This window comes from Rutidosis leptorrhynchoides, chromosome 4 (genome assembly GCF_046630445.1).
Source record: "Rutidosis leptorrhynchoides isolate AG116_Rl617_1_P2 chromosome 4, CSIRO_AGI_Rlap_v1, whole genome shotgun sequence".
Taxonomy (NCBI): domain Eukaryota; kingdom Viridiplantae; phylum Streptophyta; class Magnoliopsida; order Asterales; family Asteraceae; genus Rutidosis; species Rutidosis leptorrhynchoides.
The window spans coordinates 497,183,949-497,201,255 of NC_092336.1; the positions used below are offsets into that span (position 1 = coordinate 497,183,949).

At 37.1% G+C, this 17,307-nt stretch overlaps 1 protein-coding gene and 2 non-coding genes across 3 annotated transcripts; all 3 read left to right on the top strand.

The window, feature by feature from the left end:
* The first annotated feature begins 491 nt into the window (after positions 1-491).
* On the top strand, positions 492-17,067 carry LOC139842410 (protein FAR1-RELATED SEQUENCE 11-like). The gene is made up of 6 exons (XM_071832553.1): positions 492-504; positions 1,618-1,640; positions 1,732-1,887; positions 15,804-16,039; positions 16,136-16,244; positions 16,333-17,067. Exons 1-6 carry the CDS (start codon positions 492-494, stop codon positions 17,065-17,067), a joined length of 1,272 nt encoding a protein of 423 aa, XP_071688654.1.
* On the top strand, positions 753-823 carry TRNAG-GCC (transfer RNA glycine (anticodon GCC)). Its single transcript has one exon. It is a non-coding gene; the product is annotated as a tRNA-Gly (tRNA).
* Positions 902-973, top strand: TRNAQ-UUG (transfer RNA glutamine (anticodon UUG)). The gene has a single exon. It is a non-coding gene; the product is annotated as a tRNA-Gln (tRNA).
* Positions 17,068-17,307: the final 240 nt, after the last annotated feature.

Consider the following 17,307-nt stretch of genomic DNA (forward strand, 5'->3'; position numbering starts at 1 on the left):
GTGTTGTGTTCATTGCTTTAAATCTTTGTTAATTTCATTAGTAAGCTTTTTCTGTTCAAAACTTCAAGAAAGTATTATTTGGTTCACATTTTCTTTGAGGAATTGAGGGACCATTCTATAGTCACAGAATGCGTTTATTTAAATATTTTTCAAAAGCAATAATGCGTTTATTCAATTATATGGTAAGAAATACTTTTTAGACAATATTGAGTTGGGGTTGGTATTGATTGGTGATTGCAGACACCACATATTTCTTACCACTTTGATTTGTGTGAATATCTACCACACACTTTTGGACTCTGATGGGGAAAAAGATGAAAATTACAGCTAATCAATAGTAATTTGAAATAATTCTTAACCACTTCGTTTAATTGTCCATAAAGTTTGAATTCATGCGAGAGTATTAGTTACTTTTCTAGGGTTAAAGGTATCGATCTGTAACCAACTTAGCTTTTTGTACAGAGTTAGATAACAAACCAAATTTATTACTAATGCAGGCAGCAGGTAACAAACTTTTTAAGATACATGTCTATGCAGGTAACTAACTTTTCAAAACACATGTCTATGCAGGTAACTAACTGTTTTTGACAGCGGAAAATTTGAAAAACGCCAACTTGCATTTAGCACAAGCTGCAGTTTGTTTATGCTCCTTAGTCTTGTGTTGTGAATGAGATGGTGTACACCGGGCTTCACCTCCTGGAATTTGATGTTTTCCACAAGATAAGTATATGTCATATTTGAATAAACATGTAGCACCAGTGGTCTAGTGGTAGAATAGTACCCTGCCACGGTACAGACCCGGGTTCGATTCCCGGCTGGTGCATTTATTTTTTCCATTAGCTTTTAATAAGCGCTTTTCAAACAGTTAAATTGTATGGTAGTGTGAAATGAAACAAACAGTGGTTCTATGGTGTAGTGGTTAGCACTCTGGACTTTGAATCCAGCGACCTGGGTTCGACTCCCGGTAGGACCTTTTTGTTTATCTATTTTGTGGTTTTGTCTTCTCATCTTACTTTTTGTCGAACTAAGACTAGAAATGAATGAATTATACGCCAGAACTACCCCGCAACCTACCACATTTTACTGCATTTCACATGTTGAGATTTATCTAATGTATGCCAAGGAGGATATAATAAATTGTCATTACAAGCTTTTAAATTCCAAATCTCAACAATATCTGCAACAAATGTTTTTTTCTTTTCTCGTTCTTCCATAATTACCCTTATCTATTTAATATTAAATCACGTTTTACCAATCTAAAAAGGGGGATGATTCTCACACACACTTTTTTGATCTTCACACACCTATTTTAACCTTTTACTCTTCTAATAATACTCAATTGGTGTGTGAGGATCAAAAAAGTGTGTGTGAGAATCATCCCCCATCTAAAAATAACAAAACTGAACTCCCATATTTTACGTAGATATAGCTTAAGATTTCCATGACTTTGAATATTAGTCCAGAATTTAAGAAAAAAACTCCCTCCAAATTTTCCCTCTACATTTGATTAATATGTATTTAATTCAGTTTTTTATCACTTTTTCAACCAAAACTACCTTCGCTTCTTCTTATTATTCATCTTCTATTTATTGTTAATTTTTTTTTTTATATATGTAGTGACTTCATATGCAATAAAAAAGGTAATGACTATTTGACACTTAACCATATAATTATTTTCATTTAACAGTATTAAATTTGTATGTAACTATGTATGTTACCTTCTTTTTGTAGATGATGCAACTATTTCACGTTGACTTTAATGAATTACCACTTGAAGAAGTCACTGAAGAAGAACGATCGCTTATTGAAGAAGAGGTTGATAGGAATGTTTTAGATTTAGAAAAGCCATTTGTCACTGAAGAAAAACGATCGCTTATTGAAGAAGAGGTTGATACGAATGTTTTAGATTTAGAAAAGTCATTTGTCGGTCAGTGTTTGATGATTTCTACATATAGACAATCACCATAAATAATAGTTTACCATAATACATCCGTTGACAATGAAGTCAAAATAAGATACACGGTGATGATTTTATGAATGCAAAGTTTTCTTGAATAAAGCATGTATGACTCCATGCACATAGCTTGTATCACATACAAGCAAACAGCGGAAGACTTCTAGAAACCTGAGAATAAACATGCTTAAAAGTGTCAACACAAAGGTTGGTGAGTTCATAGTTTTAATGTTGCGCATAATCTGTATATAAAGGTGAATCACAAGTTTTCAATTGTTTCATCCAGAAATGTTTATCAAAATATTCTACGAAATTGAGCACCCTGGTAACTAAACTTAACGTATATATAATTTATACCCTTTGTATAATCATCTTAATAATACACGCAAACCAACGTGTATGCTTCTCAAATAGCATACGTCCGTTAAAAAGCTAGTGCTCTAGCTCGAACGGGGATATCAAGCCCTATGGATCCATATACTACTACTCTCACCCACCAGTTCTTATAACCGGCAGTTACTAGTTACCAAAGCTAAGGGATTTTCGGTTCAAACTCGGTGTAGAATTTAGTATGTACTTGTATCCATTGCGTTTAAAAATAAAGTGCATGTATTATCAGCCCAAAAATATAGATTGCAAAAGCAATTAAAAAGGGAGCAAATGAAACTCACCTTAGCAGCATATAAAGTCGTTCACCAAAATGTGACCAAAACTCGGATTACCAAATAATCGTAGATCTCAACCTAGAGAACATATGTTGGTCAATAAATGTCTATCAAGCTAGGTCAGGTCATAGTGTATCACAATCCTAATGCTCGAGATCGACAAACAAAAGTTATCCAAAGTCGTTTCAAAAAGTCAATTTTGGCAATAGTTTAACAAAACGAGACGTGCCTTATATAAGGATTCATTTACTCGGTTGGTAATATTCAAAAATCCAATTTATCAATCTTACAAACAAGTTGTTTAAATATTAATTGCAGATTCAAAAGCAATTCAAATTAACATCAATCATAATTCAGTTGATCATATCTTTTGATTCGTTCACCGAAATTGCGCGATTTCTAAATGAAAAGTTATTGATTTTTCGCCAGCTTTTCAAAAACATGCATATCATATACCTTTTATCAGTAATATATGTATTTAATTCGTGATTCATCATAAACTGTTTAACGACGAAATTTAGCATACAAGCATGCATAAACATATATACTCGAGCACTAGACATGGATACATTATTAATATATAAAAGATAAGATATGAGTGCTTACGTATCAATATTGAGATTCAATATTGTAGGAAAGTACGTAGACGCAACAGAGATGATAAACACTAGTTTGACTCACAAGCAAAACCCTCAAATCATACCCATAACCTCCATGGCTATAACTCATAATTTCCTTAGCTTTATCCCGCTTGAAAACCCATCTTGAAATTGTTTGGCCATAACCTCGTCGTAATATTTTATGTAAAATACTAATAATAACGGTAACGATATCTGATAATACTAATAATAATAAGATTAATATTATTAATCTTAATAATAATAATAATAATAATAATAATAATAATAATAATAATAATAATAATAATAATAATAACAATAATAATAATAATAATAATAATAATAATACAGAGAGAGTAGATGGAAAGATATATGTTCGATCAAAACAGAAAAAGAATGAATTTATAGGACCTGGCCTGAAAAAGTACCCCATGCGATCTCATGGGGTTTGCACTGGTTTGCCATGCGATCGCATGGCTGAAAAATCCAGCTCACATCTGTTTTGTCCTACGCTTGTCGACATATTTATTAATTATATTTATAATATATAATATATATAATTAATTATATATTATATTAAATTCACGTGCATAGTTGACTTGTAATTTTTGTTCCAATAAGTCGTACGTCATCACGCGACTTATGTCCCGGTTCCGGTTTTTCGAGTGTCGCTTCGTATGCTGTGAAAACTTGTAATTTACATTTTGGGACACGTACCTTTGTCAAAATATAGCCTTAAATTATCCCTAAATTATATCACTCGAAACATAATATATACATTTGAGTGTTTTGGTCATTTACTTCTTTAAATTATCGTCTCACTATTTGTTAATATATATTTAATATCAAATCGTTTTTAAGATTAAGTTAATATTTTATTTTATCACCTTGTAAAATATATATATACATTTTCATTTTGAAATAGTGTTTTACTGTAGCAAAGTTACTGTAGCAAAGGTTTTTACTGTAGCAAATAGTGATTTTCGAAAACACTGTAGCATTTTTGGGTACTGTAGCAATTCGAAAATACTGTAGTAAATTAGTGTTTTATTTGTTCATCTTAAACGTTTTAGTTCACTTATCTAAATATCAATCGAATTAACAAACGAATGTTACTATCGTTTACTAAATAACTTGTAATCATATATATATATATATGCACATTAAGTTATATATATATTGTTCGTGAATCGTCGAGAACAGTCAAAGAATAATTGATTATACGAATATAGTTCCAAAACTTTCGTGACTCAACATTACAGACTTTGCTTATCGTGTTGAAAACGTTACTCATACAAAGATTAAGTTTAAATTTGGTCAGAAATTTCCGGGTCATCACACAAAAGCTCTTAGAGTATTGTAAAAATGAAAAAAAATAAAAAATTCAAACTTTAAGTACGCGTTTACTATTGACAGTGATAAAAAACTAGAACATATTTTTTGGTCTCATGCTCATTGCTTTGACATGTATCAAAAATATGGAGATGTTGTAGTGTTTGATACTACTTACAAGGCCAACTCATATGACATGCCTTTTGGCATATTTGTTGGTATTGACAATCATGGAAGAACTATATTACTTGGTTGTGCACTTCTACGCAATGAGACGTCAAGTACATTTGAATGGTGTAACGACCCAAACCAAACCACGAACAACCCGCGTAAAAATAAAAAAATAAAAAATTTTTTTTGCTGGAAAACCATATGGCGCGGCGCGCCATTCTGGTCTGTCCAAAAAGTCTTGAAATGCTAAAAAGATTGGCCACTTCCCGACATAATTAGACATAACGCTTTTAACAATATATTCAAATATGTAAAACTAACACATTCCATTAATAAAAATGAGTTTTACGAAGCGGGGCCCACATCGACCGTTTTACGAGTTTAATTCAAAATATGAGTTTTGACCATCAAAAGTTTAAGTACCAAACTACACTACGAGCATGGTGTTTGGGATTAAACTACCCAAGTCTCGGTCAATACTCCAAAAGCTAAATAGCCTAAAAGCATTCTCTAGCAACGACGGGATCTCTAATCCAAGATGATGCCCTTACCCTTGTCCACAACCGAACCTATAAAAAGGTAAACAACGAGAGGGTAAGCAAAGCTTAGTGAATGCAATAATTATATACATACATATATAATACACCTACTTGCAAATCACTTACTCAAACTCCGCATACATGCTAGCAACACAATTAGCTTATAATCTCGAATACAAGCTAGAAAACCCCAATACCACAAGCTAGCATATGCAACGCATGTAATATAATTCGAATAATATATTATGCTTACACTTGCAACACAAATAACCATGGTTAACCAATCGTACAAGGGAATGACGCTCGAGAAAACGCCATCGGTGTTCATAACATCCGTTAGGGTACTTAACACCTCGTATCACTAACCCCTAGGGTGGCACCTTAACACCTCGGCACTTCACCCTGAGTGGCATCTTAACACCTCGATGTTTCACTCATTATTTTACGGAGTGGTGTCTTAACACCTCGACACTACACCCCTAGGTGGCATCTTAACACCTCGATGCTTCACCCTGAGTGGCATCTTAACACCTCGATGCTTCACTCATCACGTGAAACGTGGTGTCTTAGCACCTCGACACTACACATTTCACGCTACAACAAATAGATACATTATATACCTACACATATAATTATTCCACTCACCTTACGCCTTCGGTGAAAGATAATCAAGTCCGAGAACCTTCAATGTAACGTACCTATTACATTATTCATAAAATCAATCACAAACTCAAGTTGGTCAACCCACTAAAACTCCATTCTAGGGTTATCTTGACCCATGGTGCAAATTTTGACCCGTTTGCAACCCTAACCCTAATATTTGGGTTAACATCCCTAAAACCCTAATCATTATCTAAGTTAGGTCCTAAGACACTTTCCAATACAAGGTTTATGCATCAAACACATACATTTACCCACTTAGGTCCATCATGACCCATTTAACCATTTAAAATCAATACACCCATTTCGGGTCACCTACTAACCCACTTAACACCCATTTACATATATATAAGTGTGCTAATACTTTAACTAATCAATTTAGGCTCATAAACATATTTTAATACTTTGAAAACCCTAGTTAGTCATCTTTGGGTCTTTATGACCCAAATTCACCCAAAACCCCCAATTTACTAGCAAATGGGTTTTGTGTGCATCACTTACACAAACCCTAACTCTTATACAATTAAAACAAGGAAATTAGGTTTAGTGCTTACCAAAACTATCAAAACGTAGCAAAAGAGGAGATGAGCAACTTTAATACCCGAGCTCTAACTCGAAATGAGCTTCTTCTTCCTTAAATGGAGCTTTCTCACTCTTGAATCACTCTCTCTCACTAGAATAAATAGATGATGATAAAGTGGGTGAAAATGGAGTAAAGGGGCTCACCAAAACTGATCCCAAGCCTTATAGTCGGATTCCATGTGACTTTACCAATTTACCCCCAAAATATCTAATTTAAAAAGCAAGAAATGAGCTGTCTGCCGCGTTTGGCGCGGCGTGCCACCATTTCACGCGGCGCGCGAATAGCCCAGATCAGATTCTTTTGCCTTTTAATCATATACAACAAAAACCCCACACTTGAATAACTTAAATACACATATGTACAAGGAAAAATATTCGGGTCTTACAACTCTCCCCCACTTATTCGGATTGAGTCCTCGCGATCCAAGCCGCATGACAAGAGGGAAGATAAACCAACACGAATTCTTCGGGCTCCCAAGTAAACTCGGAACCTTTACTACGACGCCATTGAACTTTGAAGGTCCTAACCTCTTTATGCCTCAACCTTTTGACCTTCTCATCGAGTATAACAATCGGCTCCTCAATATACTCTAACTTATTGTTTAGCTCAATCTCGTCTAATGGCACCCAAGATGAATCATCCGCAAGACACTTACGGAGATGGGAAACATGAAATGTATTATGAATCCCCGCAACCTCTTCGGGTAATTCCAAACGATACGCGACCTCACCAACATGAGCTAAAACCTTAAATGGTCCAATAAACCGAGGAGCTAACTTTCTCCATTTTCGAAATCGAATAATACCTTTCCATGGCGAAACCTTAAGCATCACCATGTCACCTTCTTGAAATTCGATCGTTCGTCTACGTTTATCGGCATACGACTTTTGTCTATCTTGAGCCTTCTTCAAGTGATCCCGAATAATATCAACCTTGTTATTCGTCTCTAAAACCAAATCGGTACTCCCGATTTCCTTTTGTCCCACTTCACCCCAACAAATCGGGGTTCGACACCTCCGCCCATAAAGCATCTCGTAAGGTGGCATCCCAATACTAGTATGATAACTATTATTGTACGAGAATTCCACCAAAGGTAAGTGCTCGTCCCAACTACCACCAAAATCAATAATACACGCCCGTAACATATCCTCCAAAGTTTGATTCGTACGTTCGGTTTGACCGTCTGTTTGAGGATGATACGCCGTGCTCAATTTCAATTGTGTACCCATATCTTCATGAAACTTTTCCCAAAACCGAGATGTAAAACGAGTATCTCGATCCGAAATAATCGATATAGGAACTCCGTGTCGAGAGATGACTTCCTTGATAAACAACTTAGCCAAGGTCTCCGACGATATCGCTTCCCGAATGGGAAGAAACAAGGCACTTTTCGTCAATCGATCAACTATAACCCAAATTGAATCAAATTGGGTTCTCGCCGTTTTAGGTAATTTTGTGATGAAATCCATAGTAATGTGCTCCCATTTCCATTTCGGGATTTCTAATGGTTGTAACTTACCATACGGCTTTTGGTGCTCGGCCTTAACTTGCAAACATGTGACGCATTTCTCAACACACTTTACAACATCACGTTTCATGCCCGGCCACCAATAATCCTTCCTCAAATCAAGATACATCTTCGTCGCGCCCGGATGAATGGAATACTTTGACTTATGTGCTTCATCAAGTAGCACTTGTCGATAATCACCCATCTTAGGTACCCACACCCTTCCTTGAAAAGACAACAAACCACGCGAGCCCATAGTGATGAATTCCAATTGCCCCACAATTCGCTCCGTATGCTTGTTGTGAACGTAAGCCTCTATTTGAATCACACCAAGTTTTTCAAGAAAATCGTTAGTAATAATCATACGTAACAATCCCAATCGTAACGCCGGGTGATGACTCTTTCGACTTAACGCATCCGCGACCACATTCGCCTTGCCCGGATGATAAAGTATTTCACAATTATAATCTTTTACCACATCCATCCACCTACGTTGACGCTAATTCAAATCTCGTTGGTTAAAGAGATGTTTCAAACTCTTATGATCCGAATAAATCGTCAAAAACTTGATGTGTGAAATCGTGTCTATAAATTTATAAGTAGGAAATACCGGTTAAAAGGATTACTACACACTAACGGGCAGTGTACCCGATCGTGCAATAGTATACAGTTGGTAAATCCGTGATCGTTCCAAGGACAGTTTAAACGTGAGAATTAAGATTGTAACTAATGGAAATAAACTAAAGTTAATCTAATAAAATTTAAAGTACGAGATAGTTTGGTTTATGGCTATTTAACGATTAGCCGAATCAAGAGTAACTTTAAAAGTAAAGACAATGTTTTTGGTGTTTTATATTAATAAAACGTTTTTAAATAGATGTGATATCGATAAGATGAAAATATGTTCACCTAGACTTTCTTCACAAATGTTGGATGTTTCTAGATTACGCCCTGATCAATTGCCAAATGCTTGCAAATTAACTAATCGGTTCACCAAGAATTCCCTTGAGTAAACACTTCAAACTAGATTACACGACACATAATTCCCTGTAGCCTAGGACCTCTAATCTGTGATTAATCAAATTGACTGACTGATAGACCCAAACCGTGACCTAGGGTTCCCTAAGATCAACAATCGTGCCAACTCTCGTTGCACACAATCTATCCCTGCCTCAACTAATTATTTCCTACGATTCATTACCATCTCCGGTTAAATGCACAAGTATCTAAGACAGTTTGATCAATTCACTTAATATGATAGACTCCAACAAACGTCACTAAATTGGACAACCAAATTAATCAATCAACTAAACGCTTAGAACTTAATGAACAATTGCAATAGACTCCAATGAAATCTCTCTCTATTAGACAATCACAATTATCAATCAATCCAAAAATAAGTATCAACAAGAACAATCAAGTGTTCAAGCTATCAATCATCAAACAAATAATAATCAATCATAAAATTACATCCAACAATGTATTTAGTCTAGATGAACATAAATAAATTAGCCAACAACCATGTTAAAAGATAAAATCAAAATCAATTGATAATTCATAAGTTTGAGAAAAGAATCAACCAAAGATGATGATGAATCTTCAATGTTTGTAGGATTGCAACGCGTTAATGGATCGATTGGATGGGATTGGTGACCTTGGAATTCCCCAAAAATCACCTTTTTTCGTCCTTTTTGCTGCTCCTAATCGTCCAAAGTGAAAGCTAAAAGATTAGGGTTAAAAACTGCCTTTTATATCACGTGGAAACCACCTGGCCGACCCAAAATGCGCGGTGCGCACAAAAATGCGTGGTGCGCAAACCCCAAATAAATTCTGCTGCACAAAATCTGAATTTTCTGATCTGTTTTGAAGCACATTTGCGCGGTGCGCACTCCAATGCGCGGCGCGCACTTCTTAACTCATTAAACCACCAAACATTCAATTGTATGTTGTAGAGCTCTGAGATATGGACGTCTGGGCTCTGACCTCACCTCAATCGGAGTTACGAGCAATGAGATATGGCCGTTTTCGTGAAGGCGCGCGGACTTTGCAATACCATCAACCTTCCACACAACTTCTCCATTGTTAAATGATACTACCCGAATGCAAGATCGATTAAACATACCATGTAAACGAAGTTTAAAACTCTCTAACTTTATGATTTGAATCTTCAATGTGAACCAGAATAAACTGTGCTGATAAATGAGCTCGAAAACACACTGAAAACCAATAAAACTTATACCGAAGCACCTCTTGACGTCAAAACACAAATCTTCATTAATACCACCAAATATTAACCGAACCGCATCCAAAAGGACCAAAATGCGACTGATATTGCTAAGATAAACGTATGAGAAATATGCAATATCAATCGTACTCTTGACACCATACAAGTAATGGCGCCATATTTTCAACGCATGTACCACGGCCGCCAATTCAAGATCATGAGTCGGATATCTCGTTTCGTGTTCCTTTAGTTGTCAAGAGGCATAAGCGATGACTTTACCTCTTTGCATTAAAACACACCCGAGCTCATTTAACGAAGCATCACAATAAACCGTCATGTCTTCCACTCCTTCCGGCAACACTAACACCGGAGCTTGTCACAACTTCTCTTTTAACAATTGAAAAGCAATTTCTTGTTCGTTCTCCCAATTAAACCTCGCGTTCTTCCTTGTCAATTTTGTCAATGAAGAAGCGATCTTAGAAAAGTCTTGGATAAACCGTCGATAATAACCGGCCAATCCGAGAAAACTTCGGACTTCCGTAGTCGTAGTCGGTTGTCTCTAACTCTTCACCGTCTCTATCTTCCCCGGATCTACTTGAATGCCGTCTTTGTTCACAATGTGGCCAAGGAATTGAACCTCCCTTAGCCAAAATTCACATTTAGAGAACTTAGCATACAACTTCTCCTTTCATAACGTCTTCAATACTTCACGCAAATGACGTTCATGTTCGTTCATACTTTTCGAGTAGTCTAGTATGTCGTCAATGAACACAATTACCGACTTGTCCAACATAGGTTGGCACACTCGGTTCATAAGATCCATGAATGCCGCTGGTGCATTCGTAAGACCAAAAGGCATAACTACGAATTTAAAATGCCCATAACGTGTTCGAAAAGCCGTTTTCTCGATGTCTTCCTCACGGACCCGCATTTGGTGATAGCCGGAACGCAGGTCAATCTTTGAGAAATACGTCGCACCTTGGAGTTGGTCAAACAAATTGTCAATCCGAGGCAATGGATAACGATTCTTGATCGTCACTTTATTCAACTCTCGGTAACCGATGCACATCCGCATACTACCATCCTTCTTTTTCACGAATAAAACCGGAGCGCCCCATGGCAAAGCACTCGGTCGAATAAAACCCTTCTCAAGTAATTCTTGGGTTTGATTTAACAACTCTTGCATTTCTGTCGGCGCTAAACGATAAGGAGATTTAGCAATGGGGGTAGCCCCCGGAACCAACTCAATGCGAAACTCAACTTGTCTTTCTGCCGGAACACCCGGTAACTCCTCCAGAAAAATGTCTTCGAATTTACTAACAACCGGAATTTCACGAATGGGTGGTGGCTCGTCACAAGTATAAACAACATGGGCAAGAAAGGTCATGCCACCACTATCGAGGAGACGACGTGCCCTTGCAAAAGTGCATATCGGCACAAGTCTTCTACGCTTATCACCGTGAATAATTAACTCTCCCCCACTTGGGGTCTTCACACGAATAAATTTTTCATGACATACAATATCGGCCTTATTACGATCGAGCCAATCCATACCCACAACAATATCAAAGTCGCCCAAAGTCATCGGAATGAGATCTATCTTAAAGTTTTCGGCACCAAACACCACATCACAATTTTTACACACGTCGACCACTAGCACCGTCTTGCCGTCCGCTATTTCGACTTCTACCAGACGACTTAACTTAGCTAACGGTCTATTAAGTTTAGGCACAAATTTAGGAGACACAAACGACAGATTTGCACCGCTATCGAAAAGAATCCTTGCCGGATTAGAATTAATCATGAAAGTACCCGAGACAACTTCGTTCGATTGTTTGGCTTCATCATTGGTCATTAAATAGTTGCGACCCCTTACCGTACCCGCCTCCTTCTCTAATCGCTTCACATTATCGTTTCACAAATCGGGACACTCCGGCTTCTTATGCCCTTCTTTTCCGCAATTAAAACAAGTAACCTTGTTTCCGAAAGATGGTTTAGGACATTCACGAGCCATATGACCCGGTTGCCCACAATTGTAGCACGTATAAGAAAAACCCCCGGAAGCGCCCTTCTTTACGCTATTAACACTCTCGGAACCCTTCTTGTTCTTGTTCTTCTTGTTTGAAAAGTTAGAATGACTAGAACCTTCAAACTTTCTTATGAAAAACGTGAAATCGCTTTTTCTTGGAACATCCGGCTCAAAACCCCGGGCCAATTCAAATAACTCATCAAAAGACTTAGCCATACCCCGACTAATCTTGCCCTTGAACTCATCATTCAAAGTACGGTAGAAATCTTTCATTAGCTTGTGATCGTCACCCACATATTCCAGACAAAAACGCGTTTTTGCCAAAAAGGTAGACTTGATTGTGACCAAGTCCATGGAACCTTATTGCAAATGGTGCAACTCGTCCCGGATTCTATCAAGATCGGAAGAAGTTCGGTATTCTTTAAAGAATTCCTTCTTAAACTCCTCCCAAGTCAATTTCATGCATTGCTCTTCACCATATAAGTTGATTTTGTCGTCCCACCACAACTTGGCTTCTTCCCTCAACATACTAGAACCATACCTCGCCTTCCTTTCGGGAGGACACTCCGTGGTACGAAAAGCCCCCTCGATATCGGAAATCCAACACGTGCTTTTCAACGGATCTCGCACCCCATTAAACATCGGAGGTTGAGTATCCTTGAAATTTTTTTAGTGGAAGTCCCGCCTTCCACCCCCACCATTACCTTCACCCCCTTCGCCTCGAGGATAAATGTTTCTAGCCTCTAAAGCCTCCTCTATTGCGGATTTCATTCAATCATTGATCATTTTGGTCACTTGTCCATCGACCGACTCTTGGAAGACCTTTCGAACGTCGTCAAGAAAATTCCTCTTTAGCCTTTTAAAGATGGCCTCAACCTTGGCCGAGAGTTCAATGTCCTCACTCGTACCTCCGCCATTGGTGTCGTGTCCATTTCTCATCTTCATTCTATAAAACGAAGTAAATTAAGCAACAAAACGAAAGGACTTAACCCATATGTATATACATATACACCACACTACCCCATCTTGCTCAACAATCGTCGTACATCGCTTGTTTGACACGATTTGAACCCGTAACGATGGTAGCTAATCATTGTTACGCGAGCACATCGCATTAACTCACTAGTACCACGTCTATCTCGCTTGACGATTTCAAATACCACACAAAACAATAGCGCATGATTAGTTCACATAAACCTATGCACTAACCAAAACCCGATCCTACCCAAAGTCCTACAAGTCTCGCATAACGCGCATACAAAAAGTCTAAGTCTAGGCGCCTATCTCAAGTCACCTAAATCCCTTAGACCATGCTCTGATACCACTTGTAACGACCCAAACCAAACCACGAACAACCCGCGTAAAAATAACAATTTTTTTTGCTGGAACAGCATATGGCGCGGCGCGCCATTCTGGTCTGTCCAAAAAGTCTTGAAATGCTAAAAAAATTGGCCACTTCCCGACATAATTAGACATAACGCTTTTAACAACATATTCAAATATGTAAAACTAACACAGTCCATTAATAAAAATGAGTTTTACGAAGCGGGGCCCATATCGACCGTTTTACGAGTTTAATTCAAAATATGAGTTTTGACCATCAAAAGTTTAAGTACCAAACTACACTACGAGCATGGTGTTTGGGATTAAACTACCCAAGTCTCGGTCAATACTCCAAAAGCTAAATAGCCTAAAAGCATTCTCTAGCAACGACGGGATCTCTAATCCAAGATGATGCCCTTACCCTTGTCCACAACCGAACCTATAAAAAGGTAAACAACGAGAGGGTAAGCAAAGCTTAGTGAATGCAATAATTATATACATACATATATAATACACCTACTTGCAAATCACTTACTCAAACTCCGCATACATGCTAGCAACACAATTAGCTTATAATCTCGAATACAAGCTAGAAAACCCCAATACCACAAGCTAGCATATGCAACGCATGTAATATAATTCGAATAATATATTATGCTTACACTTACAACACAAATAACCATGGTTAACCAATCGTACAAGGGAATGACGCTCGAGAAAACGCCATCGGTTTTCATAACATCCGTTAGGGTACTTAACACCTCGTATCACTAACCCCTAGGGTGGCACCTTAACACCTCGGCACTTCACCCCGAGTGGCATCTTAACACCTTGATGCTTCACTCATTATTTTACGGAGTGGTGTCTTAACACCTCGACACTACACCCCTAGGTGGCATCTTAACACCTCGATGCTTCACCCCGAGTGGCATCTTAACACCTCGATGCTTCACTCATCACGTGAAACGTGGTGTCTTAGCACCTCGACACTACACATTTCACGCTACAACAAATAGATACATTATATACCTACACATATAATTATTCCACTCACCTTACGCCTTCGGTGAAAGATAATCAAGTCCGAGAACCTTCAATGTAACGTACCTATTACATTATACATAAAATCAATCACAAACTCAAGTTGGTCAACCCACTAAAACTCCATTATAGGGTTATCTTGACCCATGGTGCAAATTTTGACCCGTTTGCAACCCTAACCCTAATATTTGGGTTAACATCCCTAAAACCCTAATCATTATCCAAGTTAGGTCCTAAGACACTTTCCAATACAAGGTTTATGCATCAAACACATATATTTACCCACTTAGGTCCATCATGACCCATTTGACCATTTAAAGTCAATACACCCATTTTGGGTCACCCAGTAACCCACTTAACACCCATTTACATATATATAAGTGTGCTAGTACTTTAACTAATCAATTTAGGCTCATAAACATAGTTTAATACTTTGAAAACCCTAGTTAGTCATCTTTGGGTCTTTATGACCCAAATTCACCCAAAACCCCCAATTTACTAGCAAATGGGTTTTGTGTGCATCACTTACACAAACCCTAACTCTTATACAATTAAAACAAGGAAATTAGGTTTAGGGCTTACCACAACTATCAAAACGTAGCAAAAGAGGAGATGAGCAACTTTAATACCCTAGCTCTAACTCGAAATGAGCTTCTTCTTCTTTAAATGGAGCTTTCTCACTCTTGAATCACTCTCTCTCACTAGAATAAATAGATGATGATAAAGTGGGTGAAAATGGAGTAAAGGGGCTCACCAAAACTGATCCCAAGCCTTAAAGTCGGATTCCATGTGACTTTACCAATTTAACCCCAAAATATCTAATTTAAAAAGCAAGAAATGAGCTGTCTGCCGCGTTTGGGGCGGCGCGCCACCATTTCGCGCGGCGCGCGAATAGCCCAGATCAGATTCTTTTACCTGTTAATCATATACAACAAAAACCCCACACTTGAATAACTTAAATACACATATGTACAAGGAAAAATATTCGGGTCTTACAAATGGCTCTTTAAGGTAATCAACATTTTTTTTTTACTTATTTTATATTTTTAATGTTATACAATATATATTTGTTTGCACTTAAAACGTGGTAAACTTTTTTCAATTGATTGTGGAGTGTAGCGCTTAAATAACCAATAACTTATTTATAACATGCAGATCTTTTTAGTACTTATGAAAAAGTCCCCGCAGACAATCTTGACGGATCAAGATAGATGGATGACTCGTGTAATTGTAAAAAAAATGCCTTCAACTAAACATGCATTTTGCATATGGCATATAACTTCTAAATTTAGTAGTTGGTTTACGTCGGTGTTAAGAAGTGAGTATTCAAATTGGTGTTCAGACTTCTACACCTTATATAAGTTGGATAAAGTTGAAGAATTTGAGCAACAGTAGCCACTTGTAACTACAAAATACAATCTCACCAATAATAAGCATGTTTTAGGTTTATATGAGATTAAAACTTTTTGGGTGCCGGCTTATTTTAGGGAATTTTTCTTTGGCGGCATGACAACTACCGGAAGATCAGAAAGTATCAATGCATTTGTAAAAAGATTTATTTCTTCTCGTACTTTCCTAACGCAGTTTATTAGACAAGTATGTTATATTCTATATTTGCATATGCCCATTTAAATAAATAATATTATCTTGACTCATGATTTTATTTGGTATGATATTTGTTTAGGTTGATCTTGCAACCGAAGACGTAGAGCAAAAACAATTACATGATACCATGTTGGAGAAGTATAGGGGGTCAAATTTGCGATCAGTTTCACCATTAGAAGAACAAGCTCATCGCTTCTTTACTCAATTCGCATTTAAGAAATTTCAAGAACAGTTTGGTAATGCAATTCAATATTTGGTCCCTGAAAATGAAGGCAACAAGTTTATTGTCAAACATCACAAAGCAACACGTTGTCACACGATCTTTTGGGATGATAAGGTGGCTATGTGTACTTTCAAAAACTTTGAATTTGTTGGCATACTTTGTCGTCATATTTTATGTGTGTTTATCCATGTGGGTTGCTTTGAGATCCCTTCTATCTATTTGCATCCACGATGGAGCCGAAACGATATAGAAAATGATGGTGCATGTTCATCGCATCAACGATCAAGACTTGGGGATTCAGACTCTTATAAAGATGGAGAGCTTGTATTTGATGAAATTGATTTAGTTCAGTGCCCTATCAAATCTAAAACTAAAGGTCGACCACAACAAAAACGAAAGAAAAGTGGAAAAGAGTTGACCAAACAAGCAAGGCGTTGTGGACGATGCAAGTGTTTTGGTCACAATATTACCACTTGCAAAGAAACAACAAATATTCAGTTGGAAAACAATTCCTCAGAGGTATCTACTAAAAGAAAGAAAATCGATTCAGGAAATGAAGAACTAAATCCTATTTTATCTACCAAATGTTAAGAATGTTGGTGGTGAGTTATATTGTTATTTTATTCAATTCGTTCTTGAACTATATTTTATGAACTATTTTGGATGGGTGTCAATGTAGGTGTCAATGTAGTTTGAAGACATTTTTCCTTCAATTCAATGTTTTATCTTGAATAAATGGTTAAACTGATATTGTGGATTATGAAGGTATTGACTTTTAGTATTTATTGAGATCATGCGCACACATGTGAATATATGATTGATTAAATGAAA

Coding starts and splice junctions, on each gene's coding strand:
- LOC139842410 (XM_071832553.1), top strand. Junction 1,641..1,731: donor CTTCATATGCAATAAAAAAG/GTAATGACTATT, acceptor TTCTTTTTGTAG/ATGATGCAACTATTTCACGT. Junction 16,245..16,332: donor TAACGCAGTTTATTAGACAA/GTATGTTATATT, acceptor ATATTTGTTTAG/GTTGATCTTGCAACCGAAGA.